The 20,436-nt window shown below is 36.2% G+C and overlaps 1 protein-coding gene across 3 annotated transcripts in view; it reads right to left on the bottom strand.

The window, feature by feature from the left end:
- SLAIN2 (SLAIN motif family member 2) overlaps positions 1-20,436 on the bottom strand; it is a 78,734-nt gene that overhangs the window by 20,279 nt on the left and 38,019 nt on the right. For 2 of the 3 annotated variants that reach the window (XM_058430045.1, XM_032135454.2), the window contains exons 5-7: positions 19,052-19,411; positions 18,214-18,351; positions 6,605-6,682 (exon numbers count right to left, since the gene is read on the bottom strand). In XM_058430045.1, coding sequence (XP_058286028.1) covers positions 6,605-6,682; positions 18,214-18,351; positions 19,052-19,411 — 576 coding nt within the window. The remainder of the gene's footprint in view (positions 1-6,604; positions 6,683-18,213; positions 18,352-19,051; positions 19,412-20,436) is intronic. The other variant, XM_032135455.2, reaches the window with a different exon arrangement.

Raw genomic sequence — 20,436 nt, forward strand, 5'->3', positions numbered from 1 at the left:
CGTGCGTCTGATCACCACACAACACTTACTCTAAAATTGATCACGTAATAGTCCTCTGCAAATGCAAAAGAACTGAAATCGTAACAGTCTCTCAGACCACAGCACAATCAAATTAGAACTCAAGATTAAGAAATCCACTCAAAACCACACAACTACATGGAAAGTGAACAACCTGTTCCTGAAAGGCTCTTGGGTAAACAATGAAATTAAGGCAAAAATCAAGACTTTCTTTGAAACTAATGAGAACAAAGAGACAACATATCAGAATCTCTAGGATGCAGCTAAGGCAATGTTAAGAGGGAAATTTACAGCACTAAATGCTGACATCACAAAGCTAGAAAGATCTCAAATCAACAACCTAACATGACAACTAAAAGAACTAGAGAGCCAGGAGCAAACAAACTCCAAAGCTAGCAGAAGAACTGAAGGAGATAGAGACAAGAAAAACCCTTAAAACAAAACAAAACAAACAAAAAAAATGAATTTAGAAGCTTTTTTTAAAATTAATAAAACAGATAGACTGCTACCTAGAATAATAAAGAAGAAAAGGGACCAGGCACAGTGGCTCACGCCTGTAATCCCAACATTCTGTGAGGCCAAGGTGGGCGATCACTTGAGGACAGGAGTTCAAGACAAGTGTGGCCAACATAGTGAAACCCCGTCTCTACTAAAAATACAAACAAATTAGCTAGGCGTGGTGGCACATGCCTGTAATCCCAGCTATTTGGGTGGCTGAAGCATGAGAACTGTTTGAACCCAGGAGGCAGAGGAGCTTGCAAGTGAGCCAAGATTGTGCCACTGCACTACAGCCTGGGCGACAGAGCAAGACTCTGTCTCAAAAAAAAAAAGAAGAATCAAATAGACACAATCAGAAATTATAAGGAGAATATCACCAGTGACGCAAGAGAAATACAAACAACCATCAGATAATACTATAAACACCTCTATGTACATAAACTAGAAAATCTAGAAGAAATAGATAAATTCCTGGACACATACACCCTCCCAAGACTGAACCAGGAAGAAACTGAATCCCTGAATAAACCAATAATGAGTTCTGAAATTGAAGAGGTAATAAATAGCCTGCCAATCAATGAAAGCCCAATACCAGACAGATTCACAGCTGAATTCTACCAGAGGTACAAAGAATGGCTGGTACAATTTCTACTGAAACTATTTCAAACAACTGAAAAGGAGAGACTCCTCTGTAACTCATTTTATGAGGCCAGCAACATCCTGATACCAAAACCTAGCAGAGATACAACAAAAAAAGAAAACGTCAGGCCAATATCCCTGATGAATGTTGATGCAAAAATCCTCATATAATACTGGCAAACTGAACCCAGCGGCACATCAAAAAGCTCATCCACCAAGATCCAGTTGGCTTTATCCTCGGGATGCAAGGTTGGTTCAACATACGCAAATGAATAAATGTAATTCATCACATAAACAGAACTAAAGACAAAAACCACATGATTATCTCAATAGACACAGAAAACGTCTTCAATAAAATTCAACATCCCCTCACGTTAAAAACTCTCAATATACTATGTATTGAAGGAAATATCTCAAAATAAAAAGAGACACATATGACAAACCCACAGCCAATATCATACCGAATGGGCAAAAGCTTGAAGCATTCCCTTTGAAAAGTGGCACAAGACCATGATGCTCTCTCCCACCACTCCTATTCAACATAGTTTTCAAAGGTCTGGTCAGGGCAATCAGGCAAGAGAAAGAAATAAAGCGTATTCAAACAGGAAGAGAGGAAGTCAAATTATCTTTGTTTGCAGATGACATTAATCTATATCCAGAAAACCCCATCATTTCAGCTCAATAGCTTCTTAAGCTGATAAGCAACTTCAGCCAAGTCCCAAGATACAAAATCAATGTGCAAAAATCACTAGCATTCCTATACACCAAAAACAGGCAAGCAGAGAGCCAAATCATGAATGGTCTCCCATTCACAATGCTACAAAAAGAATAAAATACCTAGGAATACAGCTAACAAGGGAAATGAAGGACCTCTTCAAGGAAAACCATAAACTATTGCTTAAGGAAATCAGAGAAGAAACAAACAAATGGAAAAACATTCCATGATCATGGATAGGAAGAATCAATATCATAATATCATGAAAATGGCCATACTGCCTAAAGTAATTTATGGATTCAATGCTACTCCCATTAAACTACCACTGACACTCTTTACAGAATTAGAAAAAAACTATTTTAAAATTCATATGGAACCAAAAAAGAGCCCCAATAGCCAAGACAATCCTAAAAAAAAGGGCAAAGCTGGAAACATCACGCTACCTGACTTCAAACTATACTACAAGGCTACTGTAACCAAAACGGCATAGTACTGGTACAAGAACAGACAAATGGACCAATGGAACAGAATAGAGAACTCAGAAATAAGACTGCACATCTACAGCCATCTGATCTTTGACAAACCTGACAAAAACAAGCAATGGGGAAAGGATTCCCTACTTAATAAATGGTGCTAGGAGAACGCGCTAGCCATAAGCAGAAAACTGAAACTAGACCCCTTCCTTACACCTTATAAAAAATTTACTCAAGATGGATTAAAGACTTTAATGTAAAACCCCAAACTATAAAAACCCTGGAAGAAAACCTAGGCAATACCATTCAGGACATAGACATGGGCAAAGGTTGCATGATGAAAACACCAAAAGCAATTGCAACAAAAGCAAAAACTGACAAATGGGATCTAATTAAACTAAAAAGCTTCTGCAGAGCAAAAGAAACTATCATCAGAGTGAACAGGCAACCTACAGAATGGGAAAAAATTTTTGCAATCTATCCATCTGACAAAGATCTACTATCCAGAGTCTACAAGGAACTTAAACAAATTTACAAGAAAAAAACAAACAACCCTATTAAAAAGTGGGCAAAGAACATAAACAGACACTTCTCAAAATAAGACATTCGTGGGGCCAACAAACATGAATAAAAGCTCATCATCACTGATCATTAGAGAAGTGCAAATCAAAACCACAATGAGATACCATCTCACACCAGTCAGAATGGCAAGAAACAACAGATGCTGGCTGGCGAGGCTGTGGAGAAAAAGGAACACTTACACTGCTGGTGGGAGTGTAAATTAGTTCAACCATTGTGGAAGACAGCGGGGTGATTCCTCAAAGACCTAAAAGCAGAAATACCTTTTGACCCAGCAATCCCATTACTGGGTATATGCTCAAAGGAATATAAATCATTCTATTATAAAGATGTATGCATGCATGTGTATGTTCACTGTGGCACTATTCACAATAGCAAAGACATGCAATCAACCCAAATACCCACCAATGATAGACTGGATAAAGAAAATGTGGTACATATACACCATGGAATACTATGCAGCCATAAGAAAGAACGAGTTCATATCCTTTGCAGGGACACAGATGGAGTTGGAAGCCATTATTCTCAATAAACTAATGCAGGAACAGAAAACCAAACACCACATATTCTCACTTATAAGTTAGAGCAGAACAGTAAGAGCACATGAACACACTGTGGGGAACACCACACATTGGCGGCTGTCGGGGCGGTGGGGGAAGGGACAGCATCAGGAAGAATAGCTAATGAATGCTGGGCTTAATACCCAGGTGATGGGTTGATCTGTGCAGCAAACCACCATGGCACACATTTACCTATGTAACAAACCTGCACATCCTGCGCATGTACCCCAAAACTTAAAATAAAAATTGAAGGAAAAACAAAAATCTTATCATTAAGGTCTTCTATAAATACTATTTCATCGTATCTCAAAATATAGTGAAAAGAGTATTAAACAATTACCATCATTAATTCCTTAGTTGCCTCTTTCCTTCTAAATAACTATGAACAGGCAAAATATAAATGTTGCTGCCTCTTTCCTTCTTTATTTCCTTCTTAGTTGCCTCTTTCCTTCTGAATACAGAAGAGGCAAGAATTTTCATGTTTGTTGGCCGCATGAATGTCTTCTTTTGAGAAGTGTCTGTTCATGTCCTTTGCCCATTTTTTAATGGGGTGTTTAGAAGGAAAGAGGCAACTAAGAAGGAATTAATATCCTGTTATCTCTGCATTCACTTTGTCTAATTAGTCTTCATTTTTTCCCCCTGGCTTGGTGAGGTCTCTGCCCTATTTACCTCCACTTCACTCAGTGCCCAACAACAGGGAAAGAATAAAATCTTTCCCAAAGCAGTTTAAACAGTCACTTCCATGAAGTCTTAAAAACATAGACTGGACTGTTTTCTTCAGAGTGGGATAGGCTGAAGAAACACAAAAAACTTGCAAAAAGAAAATGCAAAGAACGTGTCCATCCTTTCTTGACTTTAGTAGCATGACTATATTCATTCAACAAATATTTATGGAGTGACTGTGCCAAGCAACACAGTTCTTACTTTCCATTTTCAAACACCTGCTACTACTAAATGCAATTAAAATCAAAGTGACTATATTTCCAATTGTTAAGTCAACTTTTTCCTCCTCCCATGATCCTGTCAGCCCTACGATATATTAGCTTTCTAGAAAATTGTACAGGTTCATCCCCAGGATGAATGAATTGATTTGTGTGCCAATTTATCAGCTGTTGGTCCATGTTTCTTTACTGGACACGTTTAATATGCCAAATATACCTGTGAACAGGTGGCCTCTGTCTCCTGTGTGCCTCACATCCCTACAAGAGAAGAGACTCCTGCCAGTCAATGCAGACCCCTCCCTTTAATGTCTCGATATGAGGGGAAGTCAAAAAATCCATTTTGGCCTTGGATCCAAAAGATATTCTCCATTTCAGCTTCATCAATGATTAAGCTAATATTTTAAATCTTACCTTATATCTGTGTCCATTTCTCAACTGGTTAAAATTTTATAGAGAAGAGGTAGGTAATGATAATGCCCACGTCACAATACCAATCAGAAAATATAAAAGTCTGGATCAAGTTAAATAAGTAAGGGATTAAACAAAACAGAATAGCACACCCCCTGCCCCTCCTCCCCCTTCTTTCCCTTTACTAAGTCAACAAGACAGCTAGAGATGCCAAGAATTCCAGTTCATAACAGTTCCAAGTTTGGGCTTTCCTGTTATGTTATCATAGAGGATAGGTAGTTTGGTGGCTTGCAGTGATAAAAATAATGTAACCCCTATAGGGAAATTTTAAAAATTCAGCTAGAAGTTATGGTTTTCTTAACCTGATCAACAGAGCAACATGAAATCTTCAGGTAAAAATTTTAAGTTAAGTAAACCTACTTAATTCCAAAAAACATTATGAAACAGCTTACAGAGGCAAACAACAAAATTCATATAAGCTTAAAATCTTCTACTCTTTTATTATGGTATAGTGATCTCCTGCCCTAGTTTAGATTCCACAGTGTTTTCAGGTTCATGTTTTTATATGCCTCCCACCCCTAGCCATGGAAGTACTAAAAAATATTGAAAAGTCTCTAAAAAAAAAAAAAAAAAGCCGCCTAAGGTTCCCAAATAAGTCCATAAAAACCCCTTTCTATAATAACCCCTATTAAGTCACCTCCTTTCCCATCAAACATAATCTATCCAGTCTATTATTCACATACCTGACCATGGCACCAAAAAACATTCATACTGGAGGCCCATGGTCAACTTCTGATATTCAAAACATAAACATTCATACATTCTGCTTTTTTATTTGCCTATTTGACTTTCCTTCAAATTCTATTATCTAAAACAATTTCCTTAAATTATACTCAATCCAAGAAATCACTGCAAAAACATTGGCCGTAATAAGTTTGCCAAAACTTCTATTATAGCACTTTTGTAAACATAACCAAATCTTTTTCCAAAAAAATCTAATTTCTTCTTCCTGCGTAATTTTCTTTAGTGCTTTATCTGTTACATATTTTGGTTATTTACTGAGATCTAAAGCTATCAGAAAACCTACATGTTCTGGATAGGAAAAATATTTTTCCTCTGTTTCATACCATTTCCTCTGAGGCCTCTGTTTGTTTTTATTACTATTGGTCTATCCAATCCCACTGTTTTCTCTTAATTCTACTTCCGTCTAGCTGCCCATACATTCAGTGTCTTCAAACCAATATTGGACAGCTTTGATGTCCAACCTTCATATATTTCTTCAACTATTATTCTGAAAGCTACCACTCCATAAACATTCCAGACCTATCAGTCAACCACAACTTGTGATTTAACTTCAACTACCTTCTAACGTGGAAGTGTTCCCATTTTACACAGGTAAGTAAAACTAAAAATCGAAGTCTGAGGAAAAAAAATCAACATACAGAATGTCTGACATTTGGTTCATTTTAAAGCACTTATGAAGTTCAGTTGGCAAAAAGTTGAAATGATGCCCTTTCGTTTTAAGTTGGTAAGAAAAATATATTCTCTATATATCATTTACTCCTTTCAGAAAAGCAACCCAATACATACCTCTGCAGAAAGTATTTCTTCTGGATTTATCCAAGTAACAGAATAAATCCTCATTATTTTATTATTTTTTAAAATAAGACTAAAATGTGCCTTATAGACACCACTGACTCAGTATGCCAAATGGCTTAAGATTTAACTAGATCATTTGCTGAAATTTTAAACTGAATAAGAGGCTGTAGTTACCTCTTTTTGTAGATGAAGTTTGAAGCAACTGTTTGGCTTTGAGGGAAGTGCGAGGCAAATTTTTCAGCCTTTGCGAAGCTGTTGAAAAATAAGGAACTGTAATATTTGCCTGGAAGTACAAGATAAAGGCTATAGCGTCTGTAAACTTGAATGTTTTAATACAAACTTAAAAATTTATCAAAGAACAGAAGATATAAGGTGCAAATATGTTAGAATCCTAGAAGCAAAAGAATTTTAAAGTGATGCTTAGTGCATTAAGTTGGAAAGAAAAGGGGACAGAACATAAACTTTAAAAAGAGTTTCTTATAGATGAGAAAATCTCCAATATGTCAATTGGTCAAAATATCAAAGAGAAAACAAACCACCACAAACATGCTAGGGATACAAAGAATACAAAGATAAAAGTGATGAACACAAGCACACAGTATGAAGTGCAGCACTTGTTCAACGCAAAAAAAGCAGATTTTGGCAAAGCAGTTATTGTTAGATGAATTGCCCTAATGTGAAACCATAATCTGCATACTCAAAAAGGAGAAGAAAACTCAGAACCCAGCAGGTCCTTGGCCAGTCACAATCTAGTAGCTTTAATATGTTCAATATCATCTTGTAGAGTACAACTAATTTTTCACCTCAGACTTTGGATATCTAAGCTGTGCACATATGTATGCAGGTGGGGAGCAAGCACTGTATGGAATGTTGGTGTGGGTTGAGGGGTTTGGAGGAGTCAGACCATCTCTACCTTTTAAAGTTTTCCACAAGGAAAGCTAAGCTTTCTTCCAAACTCCTAATCTATTAACTGCACTGAAACTCAAAATTAGCAGGTAAAGAGCAGCTCAGGGCCATCCAAGATAAAAGTGGTTTCAATTTCCCCAATATACAGTTACTATGGCTCTGACAGACTGATGAGTCTCACATCTACCAGTGTATTTAAGCGGCTCTAAAATATTTTACTCTACTGATTTGAAAGTCAGACTTCATATACCTTTAGTGTTTATGTGCAAAAAAAAGAGAGCTCTCGTCACTCTAAATCTAGCCAGACTGCATAAACGTTATTGGGCTGATAAAAGGATACTTGACATATTATCAGAAAGAATTAAGATTTCTTGGCCAAGTGAGGTGGCTCATGCCTATAATCCTGGCACTTACAGGCCGTTGGGAGGCCAAGGCAGGAAGATTCGCTTGAGCCCAGGAGTTGGAGACCAGCCTGGGCAGCACAGAGAGACTCTGTCTACACACACACACACACACACACACACACACACACACACGCACGCGCGCGCACACCAGGCATGGTGGTGTGCCTGTGGTCCTAGCTATTCAGAAGGCTGAGGTGGGAGGAGTGCTTGAGCCCAGGAGGTTGAGGCTGCAGTGAACTGTGACTGCACCACTGCACTCCATTCAGCATGGTTGATGAAGCAAGGCTCTGCCTTAATTTTTGTATTAATTTTTGTATTTTTAGTAGAGACGGGGTTTCACCATATTGGCCAGGCTGGTCTGGAACTCTTGACCTCAAGTGATCCGCCCGCCTTGGCATCCCGAAGTGCTGGAATTACATGCCTGAGCCACTGCGCCCAGCCAATGGGTTATCTTACTTCTACTGCACAAAAATACAGGTTACTATCAGAGTATTTTTCATCTACATATATATTCATACATGTTTTCAACCATTTATATTTTCATTCATCCACTCACTTGTTCCTGTTTTTTTTTTTTCAGTCATTCAAATAGTTTAGTATCTGCTTTATTCCAGGTACTGTTTTAGGTATAATGTATCCCGTAGGCAACTAGATGGATACAGTCCCTACTCTCATGAAACTAATATTCCAGGAAAGGGGAGATAGACAATGAGGCAGTAAAATATATGGCCTGCCAGATAGTGATAGCTGTTAAAGAGAAAATTAAGCAGAAAAGAGGGACAGGAAGTAGGCAATTTAAGTTGCAATTATAAATAGAGTGATCAGGAAAGATTTCCCTAAGATGACATTTGCATAGAAATCTGAAAAAAGATAGTAAGTAAGCTACGTAGATATGTGGGGAAAGCATTCCAGATAGAGGGAAAAGCAATTGAAAAAGATACTGAGATAGGATCATGCCTTGTATGTTTGAAGAATAGAACGTAGGCCAGTTGTTGGGTGGAATAAATGAGGGCAAAGGTAACCAACTGAACATACACTACAGTCCACATCACAGTCCACACTATTAACCATTAAAAAAAGTTTAATAGGGATTCAATATTAAATAACGTCTATAATGAACTCGTCTGGAAGGATCCTATTTGAATTAATAGCTGTGGTGACTCCAATGGACCCCACCCCTATTTATCCCTCAAGTTTCATGTGTGATTATAATAACAACAGTTATCTACAGACAAGCAAAAACTATGAACTGGGAACCTGAAGAACCAGATTACACACAGAATCAGGCAGTAAACTCTAAATTCACCTGATAAAGAAAGAATGAAATGAACGATTTTCCTAAAATACCACAGTCATATAATGTTACTCAAATAATAAAAATCCAATGTTATTCTGAATTATCTTAATTTGATTAGTTTTCTAAGACAAAATCATTTTTAAATGACAAAGTATAGTAAAGTGAAACTCCGAATCTTTCTAATAATAGAGTTCAGTGTGTTAGCTGTTCGAAAATATTTGCGGTTTAAAACTTTCCTTGGTTATTTTAATATTTATATAATTCCACTTCAGCAATACCTTACTGTGAGAAGCAAAGATGCTAGTGCAAAACAATTACTGTTTCATGCTACCAGTATAATATCTTCCTCCACAAACCGGCTCCTTAAAAAATCTCTTTTCTATTAAAACACCATTTTCCAAGTCATTCTAGCTCAAATTTTTCTTACTTTGAATTCCATTTATTAATCTCTGGTCATTTCTTAAATCTATTGCTTCCTTTACATTCCTGTTGTCTCCTAAATAACCAAATTCAGGCCTTCATCACACCCTATTTCTGGATTCCAATCAGTGTTTTTTGTGGTCTCCCTATAGTTAATCCTTTTCACTCTATTCATGTACATCAAGGGAAGGGTGGTGAAAGTGCTGCTCACTTCCCCAAGAGTAGGCAATAAGTGGGTGTATTGTCTGTAGGCAATTTAGAAACAAAAATAAAACCAAGTTGGTAGGCTTTTTATTATCATCATGCCCCAGCAATAATAAACATCAGTTATAAAAGCACTCCTCCCTGAAAAAAAAGTTGGTCTAAGCTATAAACTGCTGAGTTTTAATAACATATATGTAAGCCTTAAATAAGCACATTTTATAACTTATGCTTTAATACCACACTTCATGTAAGACTTAATTAGGAAAGCTCCCAATTATAGTCTTCTACTTATAGTCTCCCCTGATACAGGTGGATTCGGCTACACATGTTCCTTTCAAGAGAAAGTTGGTAGCAATCTGAAATTATTCAAGATCACTTCAGCAAAGTGTGTGCCTCCAACCCTGTGGTACGATATATTATTATATTTAAGCATATTAGAAATAAACAACAATGGTACAGTGATTTTTAAAGTCAATGAAAGGATTTGGAGTTGCCTCAATTCTGTCATTATATGGGATTTTGAGCTTGTGTTTAAAATATTTGAACTGCGAAGACATTGAAAAACCATTAGACTTGATCCTTCAAAAATAAAGGCATGAAAAGTATGGCAATTTCTGGAATTTACTGGAGAATGGAATTTTAAGAATCTCTGATGGCCGGGCGCAGTGGCTCACGCTTGTAATCCCGGCACTTTGGGAGGCCGAGGCAGGCGGATCATGAGGTCAGGAGATTGAGACCATGGTGAAACCCCGTCTCTACTAAAAATACAAAAAAAAAAAATTAGCCGGGCGTGGTGGCAGGCGCCTGTAGTCCCAGCTACTCGGAGAGGCTGAGGCAGGAGGATGGCGTGAACTCGGGAGGCGGAGCTTGCAGTGAGCTGAGATTGCGCCACTGCACTCCAGCCTGGGCGACAGAGAGAGACTCCGTCTCAAAAAAAAAAAAAAAAAAAAAAAAGAATCTCTGCTGAACTTATCCTTATGCTGAAGATTTTCTGTGTAGCAGTCGCTTCATGAAAAAAACTTTCAAAATTAAAATTTAAAGATAGTGTTCTTCCATCAAGTAAGAGTAGAGACAGATTGATAAATCTGGCTATGATGTACTAAGCCTCAATATCGAAAAATCAATTCTGAAGAAGTTATTCATAAGTTTTCAAAAACGAAAGCTATACGATTCACCACTGTGACAATCAATATATAAAAACATTTTTCCTTTTTTAAAAAAATGATCAACGTAACTTCAAATTATTAACCCATTGTCTTCTTTTGTATTATAATGTTGATTTTATTATTTTTTACTGACAGTTACAAAATACAATTTCAATAGAAGAATATTTTCACTGTCTGCAATTTTTTTCCTGGCCATTAGTACTATAACTAGTTTCATTTCACAATAATTGAAAATGATTTTTTCATATATAGGAGGATGTTAAAAATTAGCTTCTCTGGGTGCTAAATATTGAGTAAGCATAGCCTCTGTGAGTGAAGATTAATTATTGCTAAGTAAAATACCCCATTGTCCCATATCCTCATTTTTGTGTAAATCTTTTATTGCTTACAAGTTTTGATTCAGAGTCATTTGGGAGGCCGAGGTGGAAGGATCACTTAAGATTAGGAGTTCAGGCTGGGCACGGTGGCTCACGCTTGTAATCCCAGCACTTTGGGAGGCCGAGGCGGGCAGATCACGAGGTCAGGAGATCGAGACCATGGTGAAACCCCATCTCTACTAAAAATACAAAAAATTAGCCGGGCGTGGTGGCGGGCGCCTGTAGTCCCAGCTACTCGGAGAGGCTGAGGCAGGAGAATGGCGTGAACCTGGGAGGCGGAGCTTGCAGTGAGCCGAGATCGCGCCACTGACTCCAGCCTGGGTGAGAGAGCGAGACTCCATCTCAAAAAAAAAAAAAAAAGATTAGGAGTTCGAGACCAGCCAACATGGTGAAACTCCGTCTCTACTAAAAATACAAAAAATTAGCCAGGCATGTTGGTGCATGCCTGTAATCCCACCTACTGAGAGGGTGGCTGAGGCAGGGGAATTGCTGGAACCCAGGAGGCGGAGGTTGCAGTGAGCTGCAATCACGCCACCGTGCTCCAGCCTGGGAGACAGAGTCTCAGAAAAAAAAAAAGAAAAGAAAATTCATCCAGATCTCATCATCCTCACTCCCTTCACTGCTGTGTCTTCAGATCTTAATTTCTTGCCTAGATTATGCAGTAATAGCCTAAGTGGTTTCTAGTCTCACCTGACTGAATCTATTCTCCACATTGATATTAGAGTGAACTTTCTAAGAAACCACCTTGATTAAAAGCCAACTATGGCTCCTCCCACTTACAGGATGAAATTCAAACTCCTATGATATTTTAAAACTCCTACAGCCTGTCCTCTCTCTATAGCTATCATTCCTCATGGGATGCTGTACCCGCTCCCTTACCCATCATACACCCTATACTTTAGTTATACAAAACCACTATATTCAGGCTGCCATTCTCAAGACTTTTCATTACTGATCCCACTGTTGGGAAAACCTGTATCTCCTTTCTTTGTTGGGCAACTCATATAAGCTCCTTCTGAGCTGGCTGAGATATCTTTTAATATCTTTCCTGAAAATCCCTTCACACTGCTGAATTTAATGCCTCTCCTCTGTTCCCACAGAGGTTCCTGTCTAACACTCCCTACTACTGGAAGGCGTGGGCTGTCTTATTAACATTTATATTCCCAGTGCTGGAAATACAACATATACCCAATAATATCTACTGAATAATTAAGGAACACATAAGTGACTGACCACTGGATAAAATCCAGAACTCTATACTGAGCATTCAAGGTCCACCACAGTCAGGGTCTAACCCACTGGTTCTCAAACTTGAATGTGCCCCAGAATCAGCTGAGATGCTTCTAAAATATAGAATCTGGGTCCCTATCCCAAGGGCATTAATCAAAATTTCCAGGGGTAAAGGCCAGAAAAACTACGTTTATAAAGTGTCCTTGTGATTAGGTAACTGAGCCAACATCACTGTACTACTTAAATAGATGTTCTACAAATGTTTCATTCATTCTTAGATTAGCACATTACACATATTAATCATGACTTTTTTTTTTGGATACAGGGCCCGCCACCAGCCGGTAATTTTTTGTTTTTTAGTAGAAGGTTTCACCGTGGTCTCGATCTCCTGACCTCGTGATCCGCCCGGGGATTACAAGCGTGAGCCACCGCGCCCAGCAAACATGACTTATTTATTTCAATTTGTGTTTCAAAATTATGTATATTTCAAGTGTGATCTACTAGTGTTTTGGTAGTAAGTGAAATCTGGATGGGAATTCCTTCCTCATTGGTCTCATAACAGGATGGCTATGCATAAGCTGACAACTGCCCTGGACACTCGTCCTTCTTTCTTCAGTAAGAGGTCCAAAGTAGAATGTCGATGCTATATGCATTTTCTCTGGGGTATACTCTGTATTCCATGCAAAAATATCTTCTGTTTGGCTAAATGTAAGCAAATGGATAATATTACACTTAATTATTTTACTCTTCTGTGGTAATTCACAAAATACTTAGAGTTAATCTCAAATCATGGTCTGACAGTCATTCAAGAATGTTTCCCAAGATGCACCCATTTGTAATTAGGTCAGCATGATCTCACCCAAACAATGAGGAAGAGGAAAATAGGAGACTCAGAGAGAAGCTGGGAAAAGGGAGAAATCTGGCCTTGCTTTTACCACTTCCCTAGTTACATGGCCTTGTACAATTCATATAATTTATACGGATCTCTGCTCCCTTTCTATAAAAATAAATGATTTCTGAGGTTTAAATGAAATAATACGCTTAAACATTTACAAACAAATAACAAAATTTGGGTATCATTTTTTAAATCAGTAGATTGTGTTGGGTTTTTCTCCCTTCCCTTATTTCTCAACCAATTATTCCTATGACTTTCTGGAAACTAAACTTTCTGCTAAACCTGTGCTCTAACAGTCTTAGAAAGCAAGACATTAGCTTTTTGAAAAACTGTCTCTCACAAACATTCCTTCCTTTAATTGACAAAACTAAGAAACTGACATGTATCCATGACCTCTGCAATGCTCTGGTTTTCTTAAACTTTTTAAGTTATGTTTTCCAAATATAAAAGTCAAAAATTGGTAATAGTTATAAAAATGAAAATACATTAGAACTCTCATAAATCTCATATTTCAATGCCAGCACCCACAATAATGCAGCCACAGCAAATAAGCATATAAAAATAGTGATTGGCATAGTAACAAGGCAAAAGAAGTGATCCCTTAGGTGGAAGTAACAGCAACCTTGCAAAGTTAAGTTCATGCAGACCAGCAAGTAAGAACCAAAGCTTTACCACTTAAGAGCTGAAAAAATAAATACTTAAAACAAAATGCAACATCTGTTACACTGACAACTGAAGTTTACACAAAAAATACAAAATACCAATTCATGTATAAAGTATATAAAGCTTATTACAATAATTGTACAAATTATATATCAAAATAAGACTATTATGAAAACTATGTATACTAATTTAAAAAATGCTTACATATATATTTTCATGTATCAAATATATACGAAATTTCAAGATAAATCGATAACACTTTTTTCTTCATGTTAACTTTCCACAAAGTTTTAAATATTTTAAAGTAAACTTTACTAAGTTTTAAACTTGCTAATATTTTGAATTTACTACTTTCCAAATACATCTTTGAGAACAGTATAATTGTATACCAAAATAAATATGTGACATTTTAATCATAAGCTTTACTACAGCTACAAATATAAAAATAAACAAGTACATACGATTGAAAAAAAAAAAAAAAACATGGTACCTTACTTTCTCTTCTGCCTATATATTCAAGTACTGAAATACACCATTATGAAACTGCATACATATTTTCCACTTAAAAGTAAATCAATGATTGGAATCCCATTGTGTTTTCCCTACATATATTCCTTAATTATCAACTTCTAGGAAAAAAAGGAAAAGTAATTCACCTACAGAAAAAAAAAAAAATGATAGAGTATCAGCAGGTGATTATAATTACACAATGGTAATTCTACCACTAGAGAAGGCAAGCAACCACTGTGAAGTTTAAGACACAGACAATGCATTATTTCTATTAACATTTTTATCCTAGGTTCCCACCCTTTTCTTTTTTCTTCTGTTTTTGTGAAGAATTATTTTTCATTTCCATAAAGCTCTGACATGCTAGAATAGTTCAAATACAGAGCACGTATGAGGGGACAAGGTAAAGAGGATACAGATATAGCTAGTTTTAGAAAGTATCCGGGATGCTGTTTGGACATGTATCATGTAAAGTTTTGAGAAATTCAGAATGTAACAATTCAAACTAAATATAAAAGCATCTTTGAAAGCCAAGTACAAACATTGTTTTGGATCATCTGTTCATATGCTGTAAAAGCACGGCTTATAATATACATAAGTTTTATTACTTAACCTTCTTAATGATTTACTATTTTTCTTTCCTGTTACATTAAAATTGTGGGTGTTTTTTTTTTTTGCATCAGCCAAATGTGTCAGGGGAAAAAAGAAGCCAGAAACAGGATACTCTCAAGTGTCAAATTAATCTGTATCAGTCACCATTTCAAAGATAAAGCTCAAATTCTATCCTTCCTTTCAAGTGTTTTGTGAATTCCTGTTTTCTATACGATTTATTAGTACTACAGTGAGTATAATGGCACTCTCAATTACAGAGTTCACAATATCATGTAAGACTTGGAGTACTAAGTTTAAAATGTAATTTGCTACAAAAACAGGTTTCAGCATGTATCTAGCTGAATAAATGTGGTTTACAAATCTCTGGGTAACAATTTTCTACAGTGCTTTAAATGTTAGAATTTTAAATCTTAGGAAAAATGGAAATTATATTTCTGGATAAGTTTTATATCATGGTCTAAACCACAGATGTGACAAATCTCACTAGGTGAATTTGGACTCTCACCTAATGAGATCCAGTGCACAAGCTGAATCAACATGGGTTTGAATTCTAACTTGCCGCTTATAAGCTGTATAATCAGAGATAGGTTATTTGGCCATTCGAAGCTTCAATTTCTAATCTGTAAAACGTGGTAATAATCGTACCTCCTTCACAGAATTGTTCTAAGGATTAAATAAGATTATGCATCTAAATGCAGTATAATATAAATTTCTGTTATATAAGTAGTATCATATGCACCTGGTAAATAAGGAAAATTTGTCAATATCATCACAGAAGTCATTTTGATTCAAATATAGTTTTTTCCTAGCTTTTTTTTTTTGTTTTTTTTTTTTTTCAATGGAGTGCAGCAGCATGATCATGGCTCACAGCAGCTTCAGACTCTTGGGCTCAAGCAATCCTCCCACCTCGGCCTCTTAAGTAGCTATAGGCATGTGACCACCATGCCTGGCTAATTAAAAACATTTTTTTTAGAGACGAGGTCTTGTGTTGCTCAGGCTGGTCTCAAACTCCTGCTAGCCTGTTGATTTTTGAGCCACCAAGTAACCACAGCTTAACATGAATATGAAGTCAGCTGAACACAACGGGGCCAAGGAAAAGTGCGAAGAAATTAAATTAGCTGGGCATGGTGGCGCACGCCTGTGGTCCCAGCTACATAGGAGGATCACTTGAGCCCAGGAAGGTGAGGCCGCAGTGAGCCATGATTGTGCCACTGCACTCCAGCCTGGTGACAGAGTGAAACCCTGTCTCAATTAAAAAAAAAAAAAAAAAAAGATGAAAATGAAAAAAGGGTTAAAATACCTTCAAATTTTTAATTGCTTAATAAACAAGTTATAAGTGAACAGTCAACAAACTCGTTTGTATTACTTCTTCATAGCCTTGAGAAAATGAAAGAATATAACACAGCCAACACTTCAACTACTGATAGCAATATGCCACAAGGATCTGAGAGAATATGCATCTATTGTGTACCTACAAGGATCTGAGTGAATAAGCATCCCTTGTGTCCCTACAAGGACCCAAGTGAATATACATCCTTTTTGTCTCACAGCTCATATATGGGACTGATGTGAGCTGTGAAACACATGGGATGAATACTGAGCATTTATAAGATCATAAAAATAACTCTAATCATTTATTTAAAACCGCTTTGACTACATGCTCAAATCTAGTTAAAAAGTAATTTTTTGAAAGTGTTCTATTCCTTTAAAATCAACTTGTACATTAATACACACAATGCCCATTTACTCTGACATTACTACTTCTTGGCTCAGTTTGGCTATTTTGTCCTAGATGTTCTTACTGTATGATTCTCTCTGATCTTTGTCTATGTTGCATATGTTTCCTTAATTCAAGTCTCAACCTTTCCTTTCCATCACATTACCTTCAAATCTTTCTTTAAAAATGAAGTTCTATATCTCCTGGAGTATTAAGATTTAACATGAATTTAACTGTGCTAGTATCGTTATTGTTTTTATTAATGCTTTCTAAGAAAGTTGCTTGGGTTTTCAGTGGTCTGTTCCAGGACTATTCCCTGAACTCCTCATCATCCTATCATTTTTATTGTGTAATACTGCAGAATGTGAGGTTTTTAAGGAATGTGTATTTTGTGCTATAGTAGAAATGCCTGTATGCATTTAACATACTACTTGCCACAAAATAAAAACTCAAGTATTTATTACAAATAATAGCTGAATAAAAATACTGTCACATTCATGGGTTAGTATCCACCCAATGACCAAAACTTACTAACAATTATAATCTACATGTGTTCTTTCTACTATAGTTCTAAAATTCACCTTCTCTGTTTAAGAGTTTCATTTTAACTCTAAGAATTTGCTTTCTGAAAGATAATTTAAAGAGATAAGTCCTGATCAGTTCTTAAAAAGTGATGGTTTCTGGCAATTTATCTCAAATTTTAATCTATGCTATAAGTAGCATTAGGATTATGAATTAATTTGGCATACATATTGATTCAATATTGTATTTTTTCATTAAAATAGCCTTAACAGACACAGAAAATCAAATCAAAACCAGAAATTTTATCTCAACAGACGCAGAAATAAAATGAGATCATCCAAGAGTTCTCCTGGTATACTTTTGTTTTGGAAAGAAAAGAACTTCAACAATCCAACTTTGATAATAGATTTAATATATTGCAGGTTTGAACAATGGATTATTTTGAGTATGATTCTAAAAGTATGTAATAATCAAATAAACTTTAAGGTATTTTTAAAGTGGAGGTTATTAAAGAAAATTTACGTACTAAGGGACATATATTTCTGGATGCTCTACTGATTATTATTTCTAATTCTAGTATCTATAAGCAAAAGCTACACCTACTTTTTTAATAGTTACACTTTGCTTATTTTAAAATTCTGGAGAGACCAGAGTTTTGTACAGACAGATGTACTGGCAGAATCAAGTATCCTACACAGAAAATTTTAAATTGTAATATAACTTTGATTATCATGCAGCAACTAATAAACACTAAATTTTACTACAGCTATGGTTTAAAACGGTTTTTCAGCATAAAACAAATATCTAAAATTTTCATTTCTCTTTAAATAACTGATACATGAAAGCATAAGAAGGATACTTACTGGCTGAAGCCTGAGGTTGCATACGAGGTATTCCTCCATTTGGCACTTGAAAATTTGAGTCACTTCTGCTGCTTTTCACTGAGTCAACTTGTGTATTAGATGTTCGGGACAGGTTTGGAAGACTGCGTCTTAGTTTTTCTGCAACAGAATTTTTAAAAAAATCATATTCTTTCAGATGGAGAAAATCAGAATATTAACTAGCATTCGAAAATCAAATTGTTTATCAAACATTCTGTTTATTTTAGATGAGAAAATAGGAAGGACTTGTCTTATTAAAAAAACAAACAACTCGATCTAGGATCTGTAAGTGGGTAGAACACGAGAACCCTTAAAGATAACCACAAGTTATATATTTAAATCAAAATCTAAATACAGGTAACTTCATAAAACAATAAAGCAAAAACAACATAACCAAGTAAAATGAAATTCACTCTTTTATTTTTGTAATGTTTCACTATTAATAAAATAGTAAACCTGACTAAACTCTTGATTTACTTATCTGAAATACAAAAACTTGGCCAAAATTGTATTACTTTCATAGTGAAATATAAAGGAGACTTTTTCTCTTTTTTTTAATCTAGAAACTTTTTTTTTTTTTGAAAACAGGATCTTGCTCTGTTGCCCAGACTGGAGTGTAATGGTGTGATCACAGCTCACTGTAGCTTTGAACTCCTGGGCTCAACCAATCCTCCAGCCTCAGCCTCCCAAGTCACTAGGACTACAGATGTGCACCACCATTACCAGCTAATTTTGAAAATTTTTTCCTAGAGATGGGGTCTTGCTATGTTGCACAGGCTAGCAGAAACTGTCTAATTATTAGTAAAATCTGCTATTTTACCTTCATTTTTAACATTGCTTGTCTGTAAATCTGTGGGATGGCCTTGAAGTGAAAGGCGAGGTTGCTGTAAGCGGCTAATCATAGGCTGTGGGGACACTCTACTATATTCTATTCCCCGAGCAGGAGACCGTGAACGAGGTGAATTTCTGGGTGACTGCTTAGGTGACGGTCGAGGTGAATTGCGTGGTGATGGTGAAAACCTGTTAACAGCAGGGTATACTGCATGATGCATATTGTCATCTTCATCATCTAAACTTTGTGCATCAAGTTCCTGATCACTAAAAGTACCCCGTCTTGTAGAATTGCAAGATGAACCAGAACTGCGCCGAGACGTGGTCGCTGCATATTCTTGCCGGAGACCTGGCAACAATGAATGTTATTTATTTAAACAACATTTTTAAACATTTAAATATTTTTAAAATTTAAAGTAAAAGATTATCACTGAGAAATTCAAAGAGGGTGTAAAGTGTAAAAGAAAACTCCCTTTCTGCTTTTAGACTTATATAGGCTTATATGCCCATATAAGGAGGCATAAATCACATCTGAAGGTTATTTTTAAACTGAATGAAATCCCATAAACCACTGCCCAATTTCCAGATTTCTTCTTAAAGCTGAAATCTGTCTCACATGGTAGAATCATAAATTTAAAAATATTTCTACCCCTAAGGACAGTAATCTAAATTTGAGACTAATATTAAAGGAATATTGAGGGGAAACAATTACCATCCAACCAGTGGAAAAAGAATACGTATGTGAGTAAATAAAACTCCTTGGATACTTAATTACTGAAATAATCTTACTCATGAAGATGACAAAGTACCAAAGAAACTTCTAGCCCACTTATAGGAATTCAGTACTTGGGCACGAACAAAATCTTGATTGCTTCACTACCCAAGAGACTTCCATTTTTATTGTTTTAAGCTTGTTTTCAAGCTTAAATTCTAAGTCTTCAAGTAAGAATTTTCAAAGAATTCTCCTATATAGCTTGATACCTTCGAAAACACCCAAGCAACCTTGGGAGCCCTTCAAATAGTACAGATGCTTCTAGAACAACAGAAAAAAAGTTGATACATAACATAGTCAATGAAGAAACAAACTGCAATGCAAACGTACAGAATTTAGGTAATATTCTGAGCACATCCTGCTAACTATTAGCACTCCAGTCAAAAAGATCTGTTATAAAGTGGTATTCAAATCCTAAAGTCATGTATTCACACACAGAAAGTGCTATCAACACGGTTCATCAAACTAGTGGATGAGAATCACCCTAGAGTATCTTTAAAACTATAAATTCCTGGAGTCCACTTAGCCCTTCAGTTAGTCTGGGAACCAAAATAGTAACCAACAAGTTACTTAGTGTCTAGTTATAGCCAACATGGCACTAA

This window comes from Hylobates moloch, unplaced genomic scaffold (genome assembly GCF_009828535.3).
Source record: "Hylobates moloch isolate HMO894 unplaced genomic scaffold, HMol_V3 SCAFFOLD_17, whole genome shotgun sequence".
Lineage (NCBI taxonomy): Eukaryota > Metazoa > Chordata > Mammalia > Primates > Hylobatidae > Hylobates > Hylobates moloch.